This window comes from Dipodomys spectabilis, unplaced genomic scaffold (genome assembly GCF_019054845.1).
Source record: "Dipodomys spectabilis isolate Male_0828 unplaced genomic scaffold, ASM1905484v1 ptg000204l, whole genome shotgun sequence".
NCBI lineage: Eukaryota > Metazoa > Chordata > Mammalia > Rodentia > Heteromyidae > Dipodomys > Dipodomys spectabilis.
Window position 1 is genome coordinate 1,012,569 of NW_024870881.1, and position 25,064 is coordinate 1,037,632.

The following is a 25,064-nucleotide window of genomic DNA, read 5'->3' on the forward strand; positions in this document are numbered from 1 at the left end:
CAAGCAAGAGCCAGAAGCCCTGAGTTCAAGCTCCAATACTCAGGTATGTACACACACACACACACACACACACACACACACACACACACACACACACACACACACACACACACACATACATCTTAAACCCATTCTTGGCTCTTGGGCCATATCAAAACATACACTAAGGGCTGGGGGTTGGGAGACATAGCTCAAATGATAGAGCTCTTGCCTAGCAGGTACAAGGCCCTGAGTTCAATTCTTACCACTGAGCTAGGTTTGATTCTCAAGGTGTCATCTGTTGTAATTAAGAGGGGGAGCCAGGAATGAACTGTTTCATTAATTTATCACATCCCTGTATTTCTCTAAGTTGGATTTTGGAATCAACATATTCTAAAATGGTATAATATAGTGAAGGGCTTTGGACTATTTCAGAGTTGACTTTGACTCCTCCTTGTTCCTTTGCTACATTTCCCATTGTTCAAGTGGAGGATAGAGTTGTGTCCATTGTACCTGCTATGTGTCTGGCACTCAGGAAGTGATCGCTTGATGAGAGACAACCCTTCCTCTCCCTCCACCCCAGTCCCCAATACGGTTGACAGGAAATGAACAATTTCACAAAAGACCATGGAGAATGTCTCATTTTTACGTTATTGCATTTCAAAAGTTCCCCTTCCTCCCAGTAGTGAACATAAGAAACCAATCATCACTGGAAAGATAAATGAGATGGGCGGGGCCAAACAGGAGGTTCCACCCCGCCCCTCTGGTCCCTCCGGCCCCACCCCAACCTGGTTTCTGCCCAAGTCATTCAGGAGATTATTGTAAAAGTTTCCCAACTGAAACAATGCCCCAGTCTCCACAACAGCAGGTGGCCTGACAGCCATAGAAACCGTGTTCCTTTTCCCAGGTAGGAGGACCTCCAGGTCAGACCCAGGAACGAATTCAGAACCCTGCCAGCATCAGAAGGAACATGGAAATGAGGAGTCCAGCCACAGCTAGGACCTCAAGAATTGAGGGCTACAGCAACACTGGATTCCAGGTAAGCAGAAGTTAGTTCTGATAGACAAGTACATAGAAACCAGGCATGTTTCTTAACTAAAGCAGTGGGGTTATTGGGCCACAAGTGAGAATTTTAATAGCCCATTGTGTGTGTGTGTGTGTGGTCGTCTTCCCCTCCACCTCCCACTCCGTTTGTGGCTCTTCTGTGTTGACAAACCTGAAAAGTCTCTGAAACTGTGGATCTGGGCTGGTTCTAACCTTGTGAAACAGATTGCCTTCTCCTCCCAGGTTTTTCCTCACACATGCAGCAGGGTGAAGCTTTTTGTTGTTGTTGTTGTTGTTGTTGTTTAATCTGTAGGCATCTTTCCAAAGAACAGAAAGAATTGACGGAATTTAGATCCTGGATGAAGTTAGTAGCTCAGGATTTCTTTCTCTTAACCAAGGTCACACAGCGCCTATCAGAGGGTGGCCCTAGTGCCTGCCCCAGGAAGGCTGGGTTACGCAAGCCAGTCTCATCACCTCAACCAAAACTCACTGAATGATTAATAATGCTGCTGGGCCCAGGACTAGGAGCCACATGCAGAGCCCCAGAGTGAGGTGACACCTGGGTGTGACAGACTTGGGGATTTTTCAGAGCTTTCCTGAGTGTACTTCCTTTTCTAACTGACATTCGACACTGGAGAGATTTGGGAGGGAAACAAGACCTTAAGCATTTAGGCTTTAGGATCACTACGTGTTATTTAAAAAAAAAAAGATAAAGGTAAAGGAGCTTTGATCTGAGGCCAGACTTCCATCCACAATAGCTTCCCTCTACTCCTCTGATTGAGCAAAAATACAACGGTGACCATTTCATAGTTTGTGAGTGTCTGGAGGAAAAGATTTCCTCTACCCTCTCAGGTTCACTTCCCAAGGCCTGAGAATGAAACTGACCAAAGGCTGTCTATCAGGAAAAGAACATACAATGTTTTTAGTATTTTTGTGTGTACTGAAGCTTGAACTCAGGGCCTCTCCTGTTTCCACTTAGTTTTTTCTACTCAAGGCTAGCACTCTATCACTTGAGCCACTGTTCCATTTCCAGCTCTTTGTTGGTCTACCTGGGCTGGCTTCAAACCAAGATCTTCATCTCTCAGCTTCCTAATAGCTAGGATTATAGGTGTGAGCCACCACCAGCACCAGCACCTGGCCTGTTATTAATATTTTAAATTCACACATATGAGGGTCTCAGAGAAAAGAAGTTTTAAAAACAGAAAATTAGTAGTTAGAAACAAATACACTGTTTTAACAAGGAAAAATATATTGTGTAGAAATAACTAGACAAAGGAAAGGGGGAGTGGGCCTATTGGAGCCAATAAATTGTCAGAAAAGATAAGTAAATGCCTAGATAATTAATGGAAGCTAAGGGATAATGTATTAAGGCTTGTTCATGAAGACACTTCACAGTGTCCATTTCCAGTGACAATAGTTGTTCTCCCTTTCCTTGTATAAAAGAAAGAGTTACCTGTGGCCTGGAAATCTGCTCTACTTATAAGAAAACAGCAAAGGCAGAGAAATCTTCTTGTATGCTTTTTCTCAGTTGCTTGTCATTCAAAATATTCTTAGAAGAGAGTGTCAGATTTTCAGGGGGTCATATTCTGATTCCCAATGTGAGTGTTTAATGGAGAAGGGTGTTAAGTATGAAAGCCATTATTACTCAAGAGAATGGAAGGTACCTGGGCATCAGGTGCTGGTGGCTCTTGTCTAGACTCCTAGCTACTTAGGAAGCTGAGATCTGATAATCTGGGCTCAAAGCCAGCCAAGTCAGAAAATCTGAGAGATTTTTACCTCCAACTAACCACCAAAAGGCCAGAAGTAGAAGTGTGGCTCAAGTAGTAGAGTGTCAGCCTTGAGGGAAAAATCTAATTCAGACCATGAAACATTAAATACTGGCATAAAAAGGGAACGGGACTGGGGCGGGGGGATGGAATATAGTCAACATGTCTGCAATGGAAAATGGTCCATGGCACCAGCAATGCTCACTGCTCACAAAGAGGAAGACACACCATTGGGGGCTCCCACTTTCTATTCATCATGCTCTTCTGTCAAAGCAGCACTCCAAGGCATCAAGATTCTGATCTGGCTGTTTCAAATGGACAGACTCCCACACTAACCACATCCTGACCAGCCACAGTGACTGGGCTATTTCTTCCAAAGTTACTTTTCAACAAGAATTTCTGGAAAGCTGTATTTACTCAATAGAATCATTAACTGTCCCTTAGATAGGGTCACTGCTCTTAGAAGGGATACCAATGCCAGAAGTGAGCCTCTGTGTTTTTTTTCCCTCAAGAAACAGAACAGGAAGAAACAAGCAATTACAACATAATGTAATGTTAAAGTACAGGACATATAAATGTGTAGTTGAAGCTGGGCCAACTGGAGAGCTTATGATAATAATCACAGGGCTGCACAAACTTCACTTCAGCCTGGGGGATGGGTGCAATTTTCTAAGACAAGTCCTTCACCCTACCCCCTGCAGACAAAGGGGCCAGAGAGTCTATGACCAGGCCCTGGACCTAAAGAGAAGAGCACAAGTCTGTTGGAAGGAAGGGGGAACAGGCAGGTGCCAGGTCATGTGATCTCAGTGTGTACCAATGCATTTGAGAGGAAATCAGTAAAAATTTACACGATCAAATTATAATTATTCACAATATTTTTTATTCCTTCTTCCTCCTCCTCCTCTTCTTCTTTTTCTTCTTCTTCTTCTTCTTCTTCTTCTTCTTCTTCTTCTTCTTCTTATTATTATTATTATTATTATTATTATTATTATTATTGTTTCCAGTAGTGGAGGTTGAACTCAGGGCCTTGAACTCTCACTTGATTTTTTTCACTCAAAGCTGTTCACTCTACCATTTGAGCCACAATTCCACTTTTGACTTTCTGCTTGTTCATTGGAGGTAAGAGTCTCATGAACTTTTCTTCCCAGGCTGGCTTCAAAATTAGTATTAATCAGACCAGGCACCAGTGGCGCACATCTGTAATCCTAGCCACTCAGGAGGCTGAGATCTGAGGACTGAGGTTCAGAGCTAGCTCTTACAGGAAAGTCCATAGGACTCTTATCTCCAATTAACCACCAGAAAATTGGAAGTGGCGCTGTGGCCCAGAGTGATAAAGTGCTGCTTTGCTCAGGGACAGTGGCGAGGCCCTGAGTTCAACCCTCATGACTGATAAAACAAAAGAGAAAATAAATTAGTATACTCATTCAAACTAAGCCAAAGGCAGATCCACTTTAGTGACATTTGTGTTGCTGTATTTAGAGTTGGGGGTGGGGGGACTTCTACCCACAATGCAGAAATAAGCAGTTGTGTACATGCTTCCAGAGGACCCAGGACACTTTACTCTGGGTCACACTTGGGAGTAGAATCGCTGGGTGGTTGCAATACATACACATTTTCAACTTTGACTAACAATGCGAAATCAGTTTCCAGAATGATTGTGCCAATGTAGACTCGCATCAGAAGAATGTGAGTTCTTGTTTCTCCTCCAGATCCTCATTAACACTCATCTAGCCTTTTCATTTCAGTCATCCTGGTAGGTGCTCAGCAGTATGGTCATGCCTCCCTTAGTAGTAGGGTTAGGCCTCCATTAATAGAAAAATCTCCTGAGAAATATGTCACTTGGTGATTACATTTATTTGTTTGTTTGTTTGGCCAGTCCTGGGGCTTGAATTCAGGGAGTAGGCACTGTCCCTGAGCTTCTTTTTGCTCAAGGCTACTCTACCACTTGAGCCACAGTGCCACTTCTGGATTTTTTTTTCTGTTTATGTGGTACTGAAGTATCAAACCCAGGGCTTCATGCATGATAGATAAGCACTCTACCATTAAGCCACATTCCCAGTCCTGGTGATTCATTTTTGAGCCAGCATCACAGAGTATAGTTGGGTAGTATGGTCCCAATATGATCTCTTGATTCAGTGAAGAGATGCAATAAATGTTAGCATGCCCTCCATCTCAGGTCATTCGCCCCTCCCACAAAACCAGTTGATCTGGCCAGGTCTAACTGCAGCTGGCCTTCAGCCCTGGCCATTCCTCCCCTTCACTTCTGCCATCCATATTTTACCCCTAACCCCCAGCTGCCTAACTGTAACTGTTACAGGCAGAAAACCCTGGCCAGGCTATGTGCCATCTTTAGCGCTCAGCTGTACATGCACACACATGCATGAAGAACACTTCCCGTACTTCCTGCCGCTAGCCCCTTGACTATAAATTTGACCCTGAACAAAGGATGGGTGTCATTTCTCCCTCTCCTGGGAGGGAGGTGGCCTTATCAGCTCTGCAGATAGTAAACTCCTTTTCCTGTACATGACTGTGTCCATTGGTCTTCTGGATTGGTGGCTTTCAGTAAATATGATCTGTAAAAGGTTGCTGCCAGTGTTGACCTAGCTTACTGTCTCACAGAAAACTTTTTTGTTTCTTTTTGTATCAGTCCTGGGGACACTTTGTGATCTGCTATGTACAGTCCTGGGGCACAAGAACTCAGAGCATGAACAATATCCCAGAGCTTTTGTATTCAAGGATAGTGCTCTACTACTTGAGCCACAGCTCTACTTTCAGCGTTTTTTAATGGTTAACTGAAAATAAGAGTCTCACGGACTTTCTTGCCCAAGCTAGCTTTGAACCACGATCCTCAAATCTCAGCCTCCTAAGTAGCTAGGATGATAGACGTGAGCCACCAGGATCCAGCTCCACTGCTGGGTGAAAATGAACTCTACAACTAGTGGGTAGGGCCAGGAGGAAAAAACTGGGAGAAAGAGAAGGAAGGGGTGACATTGTCCAAAAATAAATGTACTCATTGCCTGACTTATAAAGGTGATATACAGAGGGGTTTCCATTTCATAAGTCAGGCAATGAGTACATTTATTTTTGGACAATGTCACCCCTTCCTTCTCTTTCTCCCAGTTTTTTCCTCCTGGCCCTACCCACTAGTTGTAGAGTTCATTTTCAACATAGTGTCTACTGAGTACCACTGCACAGCAAACTTTTTTTATAAGAAGAAAGACTTCATTCTCAAATAGTAATAAAAAGTATAAGATAGTCATTATCCAGTTTAATATACTATGCAAAGTTCTATGCACTGTACTTTTCTACAGCTGGCAGTATTGTGGATTTGTTTATAGCAGGATCACCACAAATATAATATATTGCACTATGATGCCATAACACATGTGATGTCACAGCACTTTGTGACATCACACTGTTACTGATGGGTAGTCACAAAGGTGAAGATCCCAATTCTTGGCATCTCTTACAAAGATTTGAATGAACACACACCCAAAAGTGGCAACACAAGGAATTTAACAGAAAGTACGCTGTTAAGGGAATCAACAGGCTGGGTAAATGGCTCAGGAGCAAACCCATGGCTGTGGAGATTTCAGCTTTCTCAGATTTGAAGTAGGAGAATTCGTGGTAATGATGATCTTAGGGAAATAAAGAACCATGTCATGGCAGACTTTGGGATCTGCTATGTACAGTGTTGCCAGCCCATGGTTTGTCATTATATTAATGAGATGCAATGCATAGGCACGAAGCCTTCAGTAAGTTTGTTGTACAAAAGTCAGGCTAAGGGCACAAGAGGTTCCACAGTGCTGTACCTCAGTTTAGTTAGAACTGGCCTGGAATTCTTCTGCCCCTAGAGGGAAGTCCTAACTGAAAACTGACTACTAATTAAATCCCAGGAAGAGTGGCTATGGGAGACACTAGGGAGAGAATGGAACTCAAGGTTGTCTTCTAGGGCATGACAAGGAGAGGGAATCAGTTTCAGCATTCATTCACTACAGGTAACTTCACTTGGCAACACCTGTGACACCACAACAGCTACCACATCACCACATGACAGCAGTTTCTCAGCATCATTGTAATTGTATGGAGTCCCTGTCACAAATACAGTGTTTTGTTGACCATAATGTCATTATGGCCAGGAATAGTGATTTAGTCCTGTAATCTTAGCACTTTGTGAAGCTGAGCCAAAAAGTCATGAGTTTCCAAACCTGGGTTCTATAGGGAGACCTTGACACCCACCCCCACAAAAAAGAAAGAAAGAAAATGGGAACAAGTCATTATTCAGTATATGACTAGGTATCATTGAAGTATAAATTCAATTTTCATGTTATTGATTCTTCAATACTAACTTTATGTATTCAAGTTTCTGCCCATTTTCTCTAATAGATTTTGTCTTTTTTTTTTTTTTACTGATTTAAAAGAGGTCTTTAAATTTCCTCATTACAAACCTTTTGTGAGTTTATAATTTGCAAGTGTCTTCTATCACTCTGAATATGTCTTTTACCCTAAAGGATTTGTTTTGACAAATGATAACTAGAGTGTGGACTGCACAGTTGTATTTCTGTATTAAGTATCTTGTTTTAAAAGCTGCCCTGGATCCAGATGCTGGTGACTTATACCTATAATCCTAGCTACTGAGGACACTGAGATCTAAGTATCACAGTTCAAAGCCAGCCTGGGCAGGAGAATCCATGAGACTGTTATCCGCAATTAAGTACCCCCCCCCCCCCAAAAATGTACTGGAAGTGGAACAGTGGCTCAGTGGTAGAGCACTAGTCTTAAGCACAAAAGTTCAGCACCCAGTCCCTGAGTTCAGGCCCCAGGACCAGTATGTACACACACACACACACACACATACACACACACACACACACACTCACACACACACACACACACACCTACTCTAGAGGTATGATTCAAATGGCAAAGGGACTACCTAGCAAGTGCAAGGCTTCAAACACTGAGCTTAAATAGTAGTACCTCAGGAAAAAAAAACAACTAAAAAATCATGAAAATCCCTCCTGCATTTTTAAAAGCTTTTGACACTAAGGGATCTAATCTCCCTAAATAAAACTGAGTCAAGTGTTTTGGTTTCTGTGGGGGGGGGGGGGGGGACTTGAACTCAACCTCAAACTTTTATATGACTTTTAGACACTCAAAGCTAGCCCTCTGCCACTTGAGACACAGACCTACTTCCAGCTTTTTGCTAGTTAATTAGAGATAAGAGTCTCACAGATTCCCCCCCTCAGATTGTCTTTGAGCCATGATCTTCAGATCTCAGCCTCCTTAGTAGCTAGGTTTACAGGTATGAGTCGCCATGCCCAGGTAGTATTTTGGTTTTTCACTTGGACATCCAATTATTTCACTTTGTAAAAAAAGACAATTTTTTCCCCTACCTGTTAAATACAGTGTCATATGTCAAGTGTCCATATTTAAGAAGCATTTTGGAATAGAGAAGCTGATAAGTTTTTTTTTTTAGGGGTTGAAAAAGGATCGATACAGAGAAGAGAGAGGAGCATTGTTGACCCCGGAGACAATCCTACAAAGCTCAGAATCTCTAAAGGAGAAAACTCAGACACCTTTTTGAAAGAGCACTTTTCTTTTCTTGTCAGTCATGGGGCTTGAACTCTGGACCTGGGCGCTGTCCCTGAGCTCTTCAGCTCAAGGCAAGCGCTCTACCAATTGAGCCACAGCACCACTTCTGGTTTTCTGGTGGTTTTTATTGGAGATAAGAGTCTCATGGTCTTTTCTGCCCAGGCTAGCTTTGAACCATGATTCTTCTCAGCCTCCTGAGTAGCTAAGATTACAGGCGTGAGCCACCAGTGCCCAGCAAGGGCACATTTCTTAAAGGGTCTCTTAGCAACCCAGCATTAAGCATCAGCCTGACCACGAGTGGCCCTGGGAAGCCCAGAGCTCACAATGGCTTGTGTCAGTTAGGTGGAGCCCACTTAGGAAAGTTTTGGGGCAGGATTAGAGTTGGGAAAGAGGCCTTCACTCAGCACCGACACAGGAAGGGCTGATGACTCAGTACAAGGCCTGGTGAGCCAGCTAAGCAGGTCTGAAGAGCTTGCTGAGTGGAGGTCAACATTGGGGAGACCCTGGAAACCCCATCTGGGATCAAATTCTACTAGAAGCCAAACACCAATGGCTCACATCTGTAATCCTAGCTATTCAGAAGATCTGAGACTCTTGGTTTGAGCCAGTCCAAGCAGGAAAGTCCATGAGGCTCTTATCTCCAATAAACCACTAAAAAGCCAGATATGGAGCTGTGGCTTAAGTGGTAGAGCACTAGTAGCCTTGAGCAAAAAGGCTCAGGGATAGCGCCTAAGCCCTGAGTTCAAACCTCAGGACTGGCATCAAAAACAAACAAAATCACCCCTACTGGAGCATTGCCATAAATTGTGACATCTCTGACTCTCTCATTCTCTGTCTGTCTGTCTGTCTGTCTGTTTGTGTCTGTTTCTCTCTCTCTCTCTCTCTCTCTCTCTCTCTCTCTCTCTAGGGCTTTCTTTTGCAGGCAGATGCACTCTACTACTTGAGTCCCCTCCCCCACAAACTTCTGCACCTAATCCTTTGAATATAGAAGTGCTGTGATTGGAAGTCATTATGCAAAGTAAAGAGGAAAAGGATTGCTTCTCTGGAACATGCTAGTCTGGGAAGCCCACATGAATCACGTTCAGGTTACTGAGTTGGTTTTCACATGCATACACTTGCCTGCAGCTACCAACATGTCTTTCCACATGTGAACTGAAATAAGAAACACACAATAATTTGCTTTAGTGAAGGAAGATTTTTGGTTTGGGTTTTTGTTGTTGTTCTTCTTCTTCTTTTTGGGGCTTAAACTCAGGGCCTAAGTGCTATCCCTTAGCTTGTTTTGCTACAGGCTGATGTTCTACCACTGGAGTCACATCTCCACTTCTGGTTTTTCACCTATTAATTGGGGATAAGAATATCATGAATCTTCCTGCCCCCAGTTGGATTTGAATTAAGATCAGAGCTCAATAACCGACAAAAAAAAAAAAAAAAAGATCAGAGCTCAGCCTCCTGAGTAGCTAGGATTACAGGCCAGAGCTACTGATGCCTAGCTTGAAGGAAGTTTTTAAAAATGCATACTCTACTCTTTGTTCAAATGTGCTTTACCGAGCTTATGTCGACTGAGTTCTAGGGGAAAATTGCCTGGGTCACTAGGACCAGAGTCAGGTCATGGCATCCTAGAGGACAAGCATTCAAGCATTTCTGAAATGATTCCCCTTCCAAGAGGAGCCACTCACTCATCAGCAGTTGAGACATTGAAAGAAAACAGGAAATTATCAACAAACCTGATAGATGAAGATAGTTGCTAAAGGCTGAAGTAAAAATATGTAGTAGATATGGCACAGGCTACATATACAATTTACAATTTTCTACAAGTCCATTAAAACAAGTGTGATTGATTTTAACTACATGTTATTTAATCTAACATGTTAAAATTAATGCAATATTCTTTGTTTCCTATCAAGTCTTTGGAATCTAGTATTTATTTACTGGAGCTTGAACTAAGGCCTTAAGTTCCCGCTTAGCTTTTTCACGCAACACTGGTGAGCTACCACTTGAGCCATAATTAACTAGCTAAGGGTTTCTTGGGTTTGTCTGCCTGGGCTGGCTTTGAACTGGGATCCTTAGATCTTCACCTTTTAGTAGCTAGGACTACAGGCATGATCCAGTAATGGCCCTAGTGTGCATTTTACATTTATAATACCATCAAGTGTATAGTAATGCTAATTTTTTGTCAGAAGTACTTGGCCTATATTTATACTTCATTGAATTTATAATTAAACAATAAAGTCTTAGGTGAGGCCCTGGTGGCTCATGTCTGTAATCTTAACTCATCAAGAGGCTGAGATCTGAGGATTGCAGTTGAAAGCCAGCCCAAGCAGGAAAGCCTATGATACTCCTATCTCCAGTTATCTACCAAAATGCCAGACTGAAAATGTGGCTCAACTGGGAGCACACTAGTCTTGAGTCAAAAACAAGCTCAAGGAAAGCACCCAGGCCCTGAGTTCAAGCTTGAGGATTGGCACACGGGTGCACATACACACACACACACACACACACACACACACACACACACACACACACACACACACACACACACACACAATGAAATTTTCAAGTCATTCTTGAGAGGGATCTCCTAACATTCCTTTTCATAAGGTGCTGTGTGTAATAAACATAGCATTTTGAGCTGATTAATTCTCCATTCTCATATTTCAATTTCCAAGTCAGGGTTATAATAAATGACTTATGTAATTTGATCTCCATAGAGTTGGGCCTACACCAATGAAATGTCTATGTCAAATACTTAGAGGTTTGTTGATATGACTAGTTAAGAACACAAGTGTCCATGTGTTTCTCATAAGGACCCTTGAAACTAGTGAATTCACAACTTATTTGTATGATATGTAAGTACAGCTAGACTGATGTTAGATTATTTATACTAGAAACATGGAGACTAGAATGCCTTGTCTTTTTTGCCTCTAGACCAACTCAGTATCTGATGCATTTATTCATTGGCTGGTGCTCTACTACCCGAGCCAGGCCCATCGTTATCTTTTATAAAATAAGTGAAAGTTTGGAATATTAGGAATACCAAAACTGTCAGTAAAATTCATTTTTATTAAGATAAAATATTCACACCTGAGCCAGGTGCCTCATGCCTGTAATCTTAGCTACTCAGTAGGCTGAGATCTGAGGATTGTGGTTCAAAGCCAGCCCAGGCAGAAAAGTCTGTTGGGACTCTCTCTTTTTTTGTATTTATTTTATTTATTGTGAAAATACCATACAGAGGGGTTACAATTACATGGGCAAGGTAATGAGTGCATTTCTTATCAAGCATTGTTGCCTCCTCTTTGTTTCCCCTTCCCATCCCTTCCCACCCCCACCCCATAACAACCCCCCCCCCAAAGTTATAAAGTTCATTTTTCGACATAATGACTTGTACATCTCATTGTTGCAATGGGTCCACCTGTATCCCTATTTAAACGATTTGTTTTCTCCCTTCCCCTCCAAAATTATACTAACATCAAATACAGTGACAGTAGGGGTTATACCGTGGGGGAGGGACATACAAAGCAACAAAGAAATCATCTTATAAATATGTTAGAAACAATAGCAAGAAAGAAAAAACATTTGAATACTTATCTTGGAGTTCATTTCACCTAGCATCAACGTATCTGACCTTTTCTGCTTGTCTCAGATATATACTAGTTATTGCAAATAAGGGAAACCATTGGACCTATGTTTCTTTGGGCCTGGCTTACTTCACTTAATATAATTTTTTCCAAGTCTTTCCATTTCCTAACAAATGGGGCAATGTCATTCTTTCTGATGGAGGCATAGAATTCCATTGTGTATATATACCACATTTTCTTGATTCATTCATCTACTGAGGGGCATCTGGTTTGGTTCTATATCTTAGCTATGGTAAATAATGCTGCAATAAACATAGTTGTGCTTGTAGCTTTAGTGTGGTCTTGTTTATGATCATTTGGGTAAAGGCCCAAAAGTGGGATTGCTGGATCATAGGGGAGCTCTATGTGGAGTCTTTTGAGGAACCTCCATACTGCTTTCCAAAATGATTGAACAAGTTTACATTCCCACCAACAATGCAGTAAGGTTCCTTTCTGTCCACATCCCCTCCAGCATCTGTTGTTGTTAGAGTCTATAGCCATTCTAACTGGGGTGAGGTGATATCTCAATGTTGTTTTGATTTGCATTTCTTTTATGGCTAGGGAGGTTGAGCATTTCTTCATGTCTATTGGCCATTCTTCTTTCTCCTTCAGAGAAGTTTCTCCTTAAGTCTTTAGCCCACTTATTTATTGGGCAGTTGTTTCTTTGAGGATTTGTTGTTGGGGAATTTAATTTTTTGAGTTGTAAGTATATTTTAGATATGAGACCCTGTCCGTTGTATGGCTAGTGAAGATCTTCTCCCAATCAGTGGGCTTTCTATTGATCTTGCTAGCTATGTCCTTTGCCATGCAGAAGCTCTGCAACTTCATGCAATCCCATTTGTCCAACCTTTCTTTGATTTGTTGTGTTTCTGGGTCTCTATTAAGAAAATTTCGGCCTGTGCCAAGGTGACCTAGGGTTTCTCCTATTCCATCCTGTAATGTTTTCAGAGTGTCTGCTTTGACTCGGAGGTCTTTGATCCATTTGGAGTTGATTCTGGTGCAGTGTGATATATAAGGACCTAGCTTTAGTTTTCTACAAGTGATTAACCAATTTTGCCAGCACCATTTACTGAAGAGGCTTTCTTTCATTCCATTTTTTTAGCTCCCTTATCGAAGATTAGATGGCTACATGTCTGTAGGTTCATTTCTGGGTTTTCAATTCTATTTCATTGGTCCTGAGGTCTGTTCTTGTGCCAGTACCAAGCTGTTTTGATTACTATGGCTTTGTAGTAGAGTTTGAAGTATGGCATTGATATTCCTCCGACACTGTTCTTTCTGCTAAGGACTAGTCATGGAACTTGAACCCTGGGCTTGGGCTCTGTCCCTAAGCTTTTCAGCTCAAGGCAAATGCTCTATCGATTGAGCCACAGTGCCAATTCCAGCTTTCTGTTGGTTTTATTGGAGATAACAGTCTCATGGACTTTCCTACCTGGGCTGGCTTTGAACTGAGATCCTCAGATCTCAGCCTCCTGAATAGCTAGGATTACCGGCATGAGCCACCAGCACCCAGTTATTTTCCTATTCTTTTAGCCTATTTCACCTATTTAGGTCTTTGAATCTAAAGTTTGTCCTATAGATAGTATATAGGTGGATCCTGTTTTTTTCTCAATTCAGTCAATATCTGACTTCACTGATGGGCTTAATTCACTTAGTTTATTGTTATTATTGATAAGGTAGAACTTACATTTGCTATTTTGTATATAACACACATATACACATATCTATACCTGTTCCTTGATACTTGTGGCAAATTGGTTCCAGAACACCCACAGACACCAAAATTTGTGGGTGTTCAAGTTGCTAATATAAAATGATATATTTCCCACTTATATTCTTTTATTAATCTCTAGGTTATTAATGCAGTATAAATGCTATGTTAGCAATTGTTATGTTCTGTTTAGAAAATAAAGAGGGTTAAAAAATAATGATAAGCCTGCATAAGTTCAATATATTTTCAATCCATGATTGACTCAATCTATGGATTTAGAACTCATATAGAAAGATATGTATGAAATGTTGTTACCTCATTAGTTTTGTGTTAAATATACTTTTCTCTAGTATAACAGTGAATTCCTTTGTTGTTTCTTAGTATATGTCTTAAAATAAATTTTTAGAGGTTTTCCTGGGGATTACTATTAATATCACAATTTATAAATAGCTTATTGGGATTAATAGCAACTTAATTTTGGTACTGTATAAAAACTTAATACAGGAAATTTAATACAGGCCAAATTCCTTTTCTTTCTTTCTCTCCCCCTCCTCCCCTTCTCTTCCTCTCTCTCTCTTTTTGGCCAGTCCTCGGGCTTGAATACTGGGCCTGGGTGCTGTCCCTGAGCTCCTTTTTGCTCAAAGATAATGCTCTACCACTTGAGTTACAGTGCCACTTCCAGTCTTTTCTGTGATTAATTGGAGATAAGAGTCTCACAAACTTCCCTGCCCAGGCTGAATTAGAACTGCAATCCTCAGCTCTCAGCCTCCTGAGAAGCTAGGATTGTAGGAGTGAGCCACTGGTGCTCCACTTTCCTTTTCCTTTCTTTATCATACAACTACTTTTATGGCATACAAATTTCAAGAGTATTCATATTACCATATAAATTACTTATTTGCTTCCTTTTTTGATTCCAACTGAGGTTGGAACTCAGGGTCTCAAGCTTAATTACATTATTATCTTTTATATGCCATTAATATGGTCTTCTAGTTATTGTTCTATGAAACTTTAGGTTATATAAGAGAAAAAACAAAGGATTACAAACAAGAATGTATTTGAATTACTTGTGTTCTTGCCTTTACAGGCATAGGCTTCATACATGTGCCCTTTTGCTCAAGGCTAGCACTCTACCACTTTGAGCTGCAGCACCTAGTTGTTAATTGCAGATAAGAGTCTCACGGGCTTTTCTGCCAGGGCTGGCTTTGTTCCTGGCGTGATCCTCAGATCTCAACCTCTTGAATAGCTAGGATTACAGGTGTGAGCCACCAGTGGCCTGCTATCCTTATGAGCATTTTATTCACCAGATTTCTCCTTGAATGCTGGCTTGGCTTGTTAGCTTTACCTGGTCTCACTACCTCAGGCACTTCCCCTGAACTAGTACTGGGGGAATTCTGAGAAGCATCTTATAAGCAAGTTTAAGACAAATCAGATAATGGCATTTATCTGGGCTGAACTCTGAGGGAGCTCCAACCCCTACATTTTAGCCTTCCATCAGCTGCTAAACAGTGAGCTTTCATTATGGTTGCAGGAGCATTTATACACGACTGTTCCAAATCTGGGGAGAGTGAACTAGAGCTAGGCCAAAGGAAGACACCCCAGATCTTGCTGACACAAGGTTCATTTATTTTTCTTCAAAAAAGACCTCTGGATTTTGTTCTTAAGTTCTGATGCATGTCAAGGCTCAGAGGCATCGAATCATGTTCTGTCAAGAGTGCCATTTGCTGGAAATAGAGAAAGAATTATTTAGTCATCTAATGATGAAGGGGGGAACAAGGAGAGATGGGATGGGATGCTTTTTTTGTTTTGTTTTGGTTTTGGTTTTGGGTGCCAGTCCTGAGGTTTGAACTCAGGGTCTGGGCACTGTTCCAGAGCTTTTTTGCTCAAGGCTAATCCTCTACTACTTAAGCCACAGCTCCACTTCTGGCTTTCTGATGGTTAATTAGAGATAAAAGTCCCGTGGACTTTCTGGATCCAGCTGGTTTTGAACCTAGATCTCAGCCTCCTGGGTAGATAGGATTATAGGCGTGAGCCACTGACACCGGGCACACACTCCTTAATTGAAAATAAGAGTAGTAGTCCCTGCTGAGTCATTTCGTCCAGATGCAACTTATATTGAATGAAGAAGCTGGGCTCTGAATGCTACTTGAACTGTTACTCATCAAACTGCAAACAAAACAATTGAGTGTCCTGGATTTTAAATAGGAAAGATTATTCTGGCCATGAATTCCCAACTTTCTGCTCCACAGAGGATCCCAAAGCACATGGCCAATTTGGGATCTTGGAGAACATCTAATTTCTCTCCCTACAGGACTGGGTGATTAGCCCAGAAGCATGATTCATTTTTCTTTTCTTTTTTTCTGGGAAAAGCAAAGAAAGAGGAAGAGAGGGGAGAGGAAGAGAGAAATGGAGAGGAATAGAAAGTAGGCCAGGGGAGGGAGGGAAGGGAAGGGGAAGTTCAGGAGAGGAAAGGGAGAGGGAGAAGAAGGGGAGAAGAAAGAGAATGGTCAGTCATACAGTCTGCTGATTCTATTCATTTAAAGCTTTGTTTTCATTTTTCTTGTCCTGTGAGAGCCAAAACATTTTGACGTGAAGCAAGACATACTGATTCAACCGAGATTTATTGAGCTCTGACACTGTGCCAAGCATTTAATCTGCATGGAGCTGGAAACAGAGCTACTCTTTGCCCTAAATCAAATCAAACAATGAAAACCTCACACAACACGGCATGTGAAAAGTGCTATTCATTGGCCTAGAAGGTGTCTTTACCGAATCTGGGCTTATTTTTAAATATTCCAGCTTTCTTTTTTTTTTTTTAACAAATTCTATTGAGCAGCTTACGCTATGTGAGACAGAAATACTCAGCTGAGCACAAAGCATGTAATTGCCTGAGCTACCTTGTCAAGAACTAGTTTCCATGTTAGTTTTTTGTGGAGGAATCAGGGTCCTGAGGGGGAAGTAGAAGGAGGCAATAAGACAGACAGAGTGGCAAAGACTGGCATACGAGAACAGAGAATAGTTTTACTGATGTTTCACAGGGTGCTTTCTGACTGTAAAATTGTGGTCCCAAGAATCCAAAATCACTGATAAGCTTAGGTATAGTGTTGAATCTCAGACGCCAGTGACTCACACCTGTAATCCTAGCTACTCAGGAGGCTGATATGTAAGGATCATGGTTCAAAGGCAGCCCAGACAGAAGAGTCTGTGAGACACTTCATTAACCACCAAAAAGACAGAAGTGGAGTTGTGGCTCAAGTGGTAGAGTGCTAGCCTTGAGTAAAAAGCTCAATGTCAGCATCTAGGCTCTAAATTCAAGCCCCAGGACTGGCACCAAAAAAAAAAAAAGGAAAAAGGGGTGAATTTTGGAACTCTGTGGACTCAAGAACATTCTGAAATAAATTAACCTGCCAGATTATAAGGAGTTAGAAATAAAGTAACAGTACAAATCCTTCATGAAGCATGATCAGAAAACAGGTCCTTGATAGAGGCATAGCTCTAAAACTGGCAAACCATGGACTGGAAGTTCCCTCACTCCCTCTGAACTTTGGTTTGTTTCTTTTGTGCTGGTACTGGAGCTTGAACTCAAGGCCTAAGTACTGTTCCTTAGCTTTTTCACTCAAGGTAGTACTCTGCCACTTGAACCATAGCTCCACTTCTGGCTTTTTGGTGGTTAATCAGAGATAAGAGTCTCACACACTTTCCTGTTCTGGCTGACTTCAACCACAATCCTCATATCTCAGCCTCCTGAGTAGCTAGGAATACAGGGATGTCCTGCTGACTTTCGGGAGGACATTTAGCAACTTAAGCTGTGAAGCAGTCAACTGACGGATAGGCCCTGCTTCACTTTCACCTTATTACAGTACAGTTTTGCCAGTTTTTAAAGAATTTTAATGCTTCTAATTAAAGTTACCAAGCCCTGGCATTTCTCATTCACCAGAGTCCATTGGATCAGGAACACTGACAAGAAGGAAATAGAGAAGAACACTGGTCTGAAATGTGCCGCCAGGCAGCTTTGGAGGACAAAGTTGCTTAAGGAAAGAGAAAGAGAAAAAGTTGGAGCAAAGGTCTAGGGACAGAGTAAGTTGGATCCAACCAGGAGGGGGTAGAGAGAAAGAGGTGCCAAATACCAAGCTTCCTGTTGGCCTGTAGCTCCACTTCCTGATTCCCCTGCAAAGCACAAAGCCTTTCTGTCTGATTCAGAGAAGAAGAAGACAGACACAGCCCAGGTGGGAGTGGGGGCAGTGGCTCCATTGCCCATGCACTGGCTGTTCTGTGTGTGTCCGACCTGGCTGGAGATAGCAATCTGACAGAAAACAGTCATGAGCTTCTGAAAAAGGCCAGTTGCGTGGGTAGCACTGTGCCAGCTGAGAAGGCTAAAAGCCACATTCTTGCTGTGATGTGGGCAAAACAGAGCCTGCCCACGGTCCAGGCAAGTTCCTTAACTTCTCCCTGTTTCTTCTCTCTTTTTTTTTTTTTTTTGGTCTGAGACCTGAACTGGAGCTGGGTACCTGATGCTTTCACTCATTGGCTGGTGCTCTACCAACTGAGCCACACCCCCACTCCCCTGTCTGCTTCTTTCCTCATCCGAAAATAAGTAAACTAACATCTCACACCATGAGACTCTTGGGAAATCAATGTAATTCTCCGGCATTCAGCTAATATTCAGATATAGGCAACTACTAATTAAACCCCTTGATTGTGGATACTATTTTGGCACAGGCCAAGCCAAACTGGAGATCCTGGTAGGAAATCTCTCTTCTGGTAGCAAATACTCGAACCCCTGGAAGCCTCTGGAAGCTACCATGTGCAGCTTTGGATGGCTATCATGTCGGCTGACTGTGAACTCTCAGGTCCAGGCAATCCCCAGCAGACACGAGAGTGGGCTCCACTGTTGCTGTCCTATTCTCCATAAGTTTGGGGGGTTAGTAAATACATTTCTTAAAATTCCATATGTTGTAAACTTATTCCATGTGTTTCTAATTAACTTTCAGCTGTTTAATCAGTGTCCTTTTGGAAGAAGTATATGATGGCCAAATTGATTTTTGTTTTTAATTCCCATAAAATAGCCAGGCACCAGTGGCTCACGCCTGTAATCCTAACTACTTAGGAAGCTAAGATCTGAGGACTGTGGTTCAAAGCCAACCCCAGGCAGGAAAGTCCATGAGACTCTCATCTCCAATTAACTACCACTCCCCCACAAAGAAAAAGTCAGAAGTGGGGGTGTGGCTCAAGTGGTAGAGCACTAGACTTGGGCAAAAAAAAGATCAGGGACAGCACCCAAGCCCTGAGTTCAAGCCCCAGGACCAGCACACACATGTAGACCACACACACACATAGGCCCCCACACCCCTCTACACAAAATAGTGTTTCTCTAAATGCAGACTTGAAGCCAATTTCACAGAATGTGTAGGAAGAGCCCAAATTATGTTATCCATATAAGCCAACAGTGACAGAAGAAAACACAATTTGTAGAGCTTAGAGATTCTGAAGGATGTTTCAAGTTGCACCTACCTGATAAAGATGTCACTAGTGTTAACCAATGCCTCTTAATGATATCTTTATTTCTTCCTTTGTTTTTCTCTTGGTTCTGTCTTATTTCAACAGTAGGTGTTTGTAAAGAATTAAGAACTGAAGCCGGGTGCTGGTGGCTCACGCCTGTAATCCTAGCTACTCAGGAGGCTGAGATATGAGGATTGCAGTTCAAAGCCAGCCCGGGCAGGAAAGTCTGTGAAACTCTCATCTCCAATAAACCACCAGAAAACCAGAAGTGGTGCTGTAGCTCAAGTGGTAGAGGGCTAACCTTGAGCTGAGGAGCTTAGGGACAAGCTCAGGCCCAGAGTTCAAGCCCCACAACTGACCAAAAAAAAAAAAAGAACTGAAGCTCTGTCAGGGAGTGGTGGTACGTGTCTGTAATTCCAGCACTCAGGAGGTTGGGGCAGAAGGATAGCAAATTCAAGGCCAACTTGGGCTTGACTTTTTTGAGCCCCTATGTAAAAAACTCAAAACCTGGAAGCCATGTTTCCCTACCCACCCCACTTTATTTATTTATTTATTTATTTATTGGGCCTGGGCGCTGTACCTGAGCTCTTCAGCTCAAGGTGAGCACTCTACCACTTAAGCCACAGAGCCATTTCCCTACCAGTTTATTATTTTGTGACCTGTCTAATGAAATATTTTATGGAAAGGTGGTGTTACTTATGTCATAGTAGCTTTTTAATTAAGCCATGAATGGCACATGATAAGCTGAAACTTGGGAATTCTAAAGAGAAAAAAAGAAAAGATTTCTCACCATTGGCTTGGTGTGTCTAGGGAGAAGGCGCTTTCATGAAGAACAATCTATAATCCCTTTGCAATATGAATGTTCATTCCTAAGACAGACTCAGGACTTTGCCTATTAAATTCAAGTGAGAGTAAGCCTTCAGGTTGACAAATTCAAAGGGATTATAACCTTGTTGATTTTTCTCTCACCTGTAGGAACACAATTTGTTGCTAATAGCATTTCCTGTTCTCCAGAACTAAACAGATTTTTTAAATTTCAATTAACCTATTGAAGTAGCATATGAAAATTCTAAGTTCGATTAATTAACCAGTTGTGTAATTTAAGGTTGATAGCTTTTCTTCCAAACTCTCTGACAATAGGGCCCATGTTTGCCACACCCACCATGCTGCACACCAAGTGTCCCATTGGGAGCACAGAGGAAATATTTGTTAGGCCTGGGAGAGAGCACCAAGGCACTTGCTGTTCATAACATTCCAAGTTGCAAAGAAAAGGCTTCTGAAGCATAAGCAAGGGAAGGAGCAGTCTGGGTGGCAGGAGGAAATTGGCAATGTGTGGTATCATTGAAGTGGTGTGTGTGTGTGTGTGTGTGTGTGTGTACATGCAAGTGCACACACATGCATGCAAGCACACACACACACACACACACACACACACACACACACACCAGTACTGAGACTTGAACTTAGGGCCTTACACTTACTCAGCATTTTTGCCAGTCGGCACTCTACCACTTGAGCCACACCTCCAGTCTGGCATTTTGCTGGCTAATTGAAGGTGGAGACCCATAGGCCTTTCTACCCAACCTTTTTTTTTTTTTTTTTTTTTACATTTTTTATTATTATATCGTCAAGTAGTTGTACAAAGAAGCTCCCATTCTACAAAACAGTATATGAGTCCAAGGTGTCTGACAACAATATCACCATGCTCCTAACCCATCTCTACCCAACCTTTGAACAGTGTTCTTCCAGGTGTCAGCCTCCTGAGTTGCTACATGTATGGGCATGAGCCACTGACAGCAGCTTAAAGTACTAGAGCATTTTAAAGAGGAAATGGCGGGGCTGGGAAGGTGGCTCAGTGGTAGAATGCTTGCCTTGCATGCCTGAGGCCCTGGGTTCGACTCCTCAGCACCACATAAGCAAAAAGAAAAAAGCTGGAAGTGGCAATGTGGCTCAAGTGGTAGAGTGCTAGCCTTGAGCTGAAGAGCTGAGGGACAGCGGCCGGGCCCAGAGTTCAGGCCCCATGACTGATGAAAGAAGAAAGAAAGAAAGAAAGAAAGAAAGAAAGAAAGAAAGAAAGAAAGAAAGGGGGGAAGGGAGGGAGGGAAAGGAAGGGAGGGAGGGAAAGGAAGGAGGGAGGGAGGAAGGAAGGAAGGAAAAGAACAAACCTTTCTGAATAACAACATGAATCCATTCATCATGGCAGACCTCAGCATTCTTTTTTTAAAAAAAAATTTTTTTATTGTGAAAATACTATACAGAGGAGTTACAATTAGATGGGCAAGATAATGAGTACATTTCTTATCAAGCATTGTAGCCTCCTCCTTTGTTTCCCCTTCCCATCCCTTCCCATCCTCCCCCCGCCCCCCCCACCCAATCCTCCCCAGCCCCCCAGCCCCCCACCCCCTACGCCCCCCTCCACACCGAAGTTGTAAAGTTCGTTTTTGACATAGCCATTGTACATCTCATTGTTGCAATGGGTCCACCTGTATCCCTATTTAAACGATTTGTTTTTCCCCTTCCCCTCCACAAATTATACTGACATCAAATACAGTGAAAGCTGGGATTATACTGTGGGGGAGGGACATACAAAGCAGCAAAGAAATAATCTTATAAATGCGTTAGAAACAATCACATGAAAGAAAAAAAAACATTTGAATATATATCTTAGGGTTCATTTCCCTAACATCACCTTATCTGACCTTTTCTGCTTGACTCAGACATATACTAGATATTGCAAATAAGGGAAACCATGGGATCTATGTTTCTTTGGGCCTGGCTTACTTCACTTAATATAATTTTTTCCAAGCCTTTCCATTTCCTAACAAATGGGACAATGTCATTCTTTCTGATGGAGGCATAGAATTCCATTGTGTATATATACCACATTTTCTTGATCCATTCATCTACTGAGGGGCATCTGGGTTGGTTCCATATCTTAGCTATGGTAAATAATGCTGCAATAAACATAGTTGTGCTGGTAGCTTTAGTGTGGTCTTGTTTGTGATCATTTGGGTAAATGCCCAAAAGTGGGATTGCTGGGTCATAGGGGAACTCTATGTGGAGTCTTTTGAGGAACCTCCATACTGCTTTCGAAAGTGGTTGAACAAGTTTACACTCCCACCAACAATGCAGGAAGGTTTCCTTCTTAGACCTCAGCGTTCTATCCCTAATCACCTCCTGAAGATCTTACCTCTCCAACCTGTTGCACTGAGGATTAAGTTTCTCTGTGAAACACATTCAAATAGTAAGGTTAAGCAATAGCTTGTGGAAAAACTTGGTACACTGTGGCTGGCATGGAGTGAGGGGCAGCCTCTCCCTGCTGGGTGAGGAGTCTCCAGTTTTCTCCTTCCACATTTCATTGTGGACATTCTCATGAGACATCTTCCTCTACTCACATGCAGTCATGAGAAACAATACTCAGGCTGAAAGAATCCCACACTATGCAGTGCAAATGCTAGTCACAAATACGAGCTTTTTCTATAAGGAGCAGGAGGCTAATGTTATGGAAGGATTAGTCCTGCGTTTATATGACTTTTATCTGGTCCTCCAGCTTGGGTGACAAAGAATAAATCCTCTTCCTAATCAGATGTTGAATCTGAGAACTGGTGGCTCATATCTGAAATCCTAGCCACTTAGGAGGCTGAGATTTGAGGATTGTGGTTTGAAGTCAGCCTGGCAGGAAAATCCATGAGACTCTAATCTCCACATAATCAACAAAAAAGCTCGAAGTAGAGCTGTGGCTCAAGTGATAGAGTGCTAACTTTGAAGGGAAGAAAAAAAATTAAAAGCTCAGGGGCAGAACCTGGAACCTGAGTTCAAGCTCCAAGACTGGCATAAAAACAAAAGAAAGAAAAAGAAATTGAACTCAGACCACTTGATCATAGATCAAATATTGTTAATGTTAAAGTACAAAGGCAGACATGACAGCAGTGGCAGATTTTACTAATTAATAAACTATTCCATGGGGAAGAGGGCCCCTGCACAACCTGGTCCCAACTTTGTCATTGGATGGGCCTTTTGAAGGAAGAGTAAGGGCCAGGGCAGGGCAGCGGAGGTGTGGAAGTTGCCCAAAGAGGTAGGAGGCTGGTGGGTATAAAGCCCACCGGATTTGCTAATCTGCGCTTACACAAGTTATTAAGCTTCTACCCTTTCTGGCAGACAGGTAAGAAGGAGTTAACTTCCTGAATGTTTGCATTTCAAAGAGTCTTAGAGACAGTGAGAAGCAACAGAAGACTTTCATTTCAAAGGGACAGAGGAGCTGGACACTGATGGCTCAAGTCTGTAATCCTAGCTACTCAGAAGGCTGAGATCTGAGGACCAAAGTCAGCTTTCACTAGAAAGTCTGTGAGTCTCTTACCTTCAACTAACCACCAGAAAATCAAAAGTGGAGCTGTAGCTCAAAATAGTAGAGCTCTAGCCTTGAGAAAAAGAGCTCAGGGACAGTACCAAGACCCTGAGTTCAAGCCCCACGACCAACAAAAAAAAAAGGGAGGGGTGGGAAACAGAGAAAGAATTTACAGTGATAAGCTTTGTCAAGTTACAACTCTTAGGGTTCAGGTGTCTGCCTTTCTCAAGGCTTAAGTTGGAACAATGATCAGTAAATTCTCCAGGCAGTACTGAGTTTTCTCAAACAGGTATCTAACAGGGATGTGGAGTCATCCTAGCAGGAAAGACTTGTCCCTTTAGAAACTATGCTAATGTTCATTCAGGTCTCTTATCCTGGAAGGGTAGGGGAAAGTCATTTGTACTAAGTGCCATTTTTAATGGGCCAGACAAAGGCCCAATGTGAGGTGAGGTTTTAGAAGAGTCTAACTAGTTTGGTCAAGGAAAGAGTCATGGTTATCAGCCACTTTCACAGATTTGCAGCTCATCCTACTGTACACGTGTGTGCATACATACACACAGACACTCACACACATGCACATGCACAACTCTCACATGTGATCTTTCCCTAAGCAGTTCAGCTCCATGGAGTTCCTTTTGCGTTTACCTTCACAAGAATAACTCTTCTCCCTGCAGCACCAAGAAAATGAACATGGAGTCAAAAACATTTAAGCTGGTGTTAGTGGCTTTTACCTGTAATCTTAGTCATTCAGGAGGCTGAGATCTGAGGATTGTGGTTCGAAGCCAGCCCAAGCAGAATGTCCATGAGACTCTTATCACCAATTAACCACCAAAAAACTGAAGTGGCTCAAGTGGTAGAGTGCCAGCCTTGAGTGAAAAAGCTAAAGGACACACGTAGGCCCTGAAGGCTCTATTACCAGCACCAAACAACGACAACAATAACAAAAGACCATTTTATACTCTTAGTGCTGTCATTTCTGAAGTGTCCCAAAGTCTCCTTAGCTGCTTTCTGTGGCCTTGTGTCTTGTGTCTCTTTTATCTCTTGCAACTAGTTGTTAAAAGCTCAGGTCAGATGGCTTGTTGAGAAGTCTCACTTGCAACATTTGAGTGTTTTTTTTTTATTTGAATCAGATACAATGTTTGTGCCAACTTATCTTGTAGATGATGGTGTGTGTTTAATGACTACCCTATTGCAGGAGGCAAGTAATGTCAGTTCCTCTCACTATTGGGATGACTTGCAGCTGGCCAGCAGATCTCTCCAAGAGAAGGGAACTGTTTTCTGCCTTGATTACTGAGGAATCTGAGCAGTGCCTTCAGTCTGCACTAGCCAGGCCCTCAGCACAATTACCTCTCTGGTGTTAGTATCCTTCTGTGAGCCTATCCTGAATTAGTTATTACTTTGGGATTAAAAAAATGATTTTCTTTCTTCAATATTAACTCACATTCTTCTGAAAGGCGTAGATTTATAAAGTTTCCCGTTCCCTCTTGGCCAAAACAAATTACCGAAGGCAGAGTAGG

General features: G+C 42.2%; 1 protein-coding gene across 1 annotated transcript in view; it reads left to right on the forward strand.

Annotated features, from left to right (window-relative positions):
• Slc28a3 (solute carrier family 28 member 3) overlaps nt 1-25,064 on the forward strand; it is a 114,923-nt gene that overhangs the window by 42,415 nt on the left and 47,444 nt on the right. Inside the window, exon 2 of the mRNA XM_042696253.1 lies at nt 887-1,018. Within this exon, the coding sequence (XP_042552187.1) occupies nt 887-1,018 (132 nt within the window). The remainder of the gene's footprint in view (nt 1-886; nt 1,019-25,064) is intronic.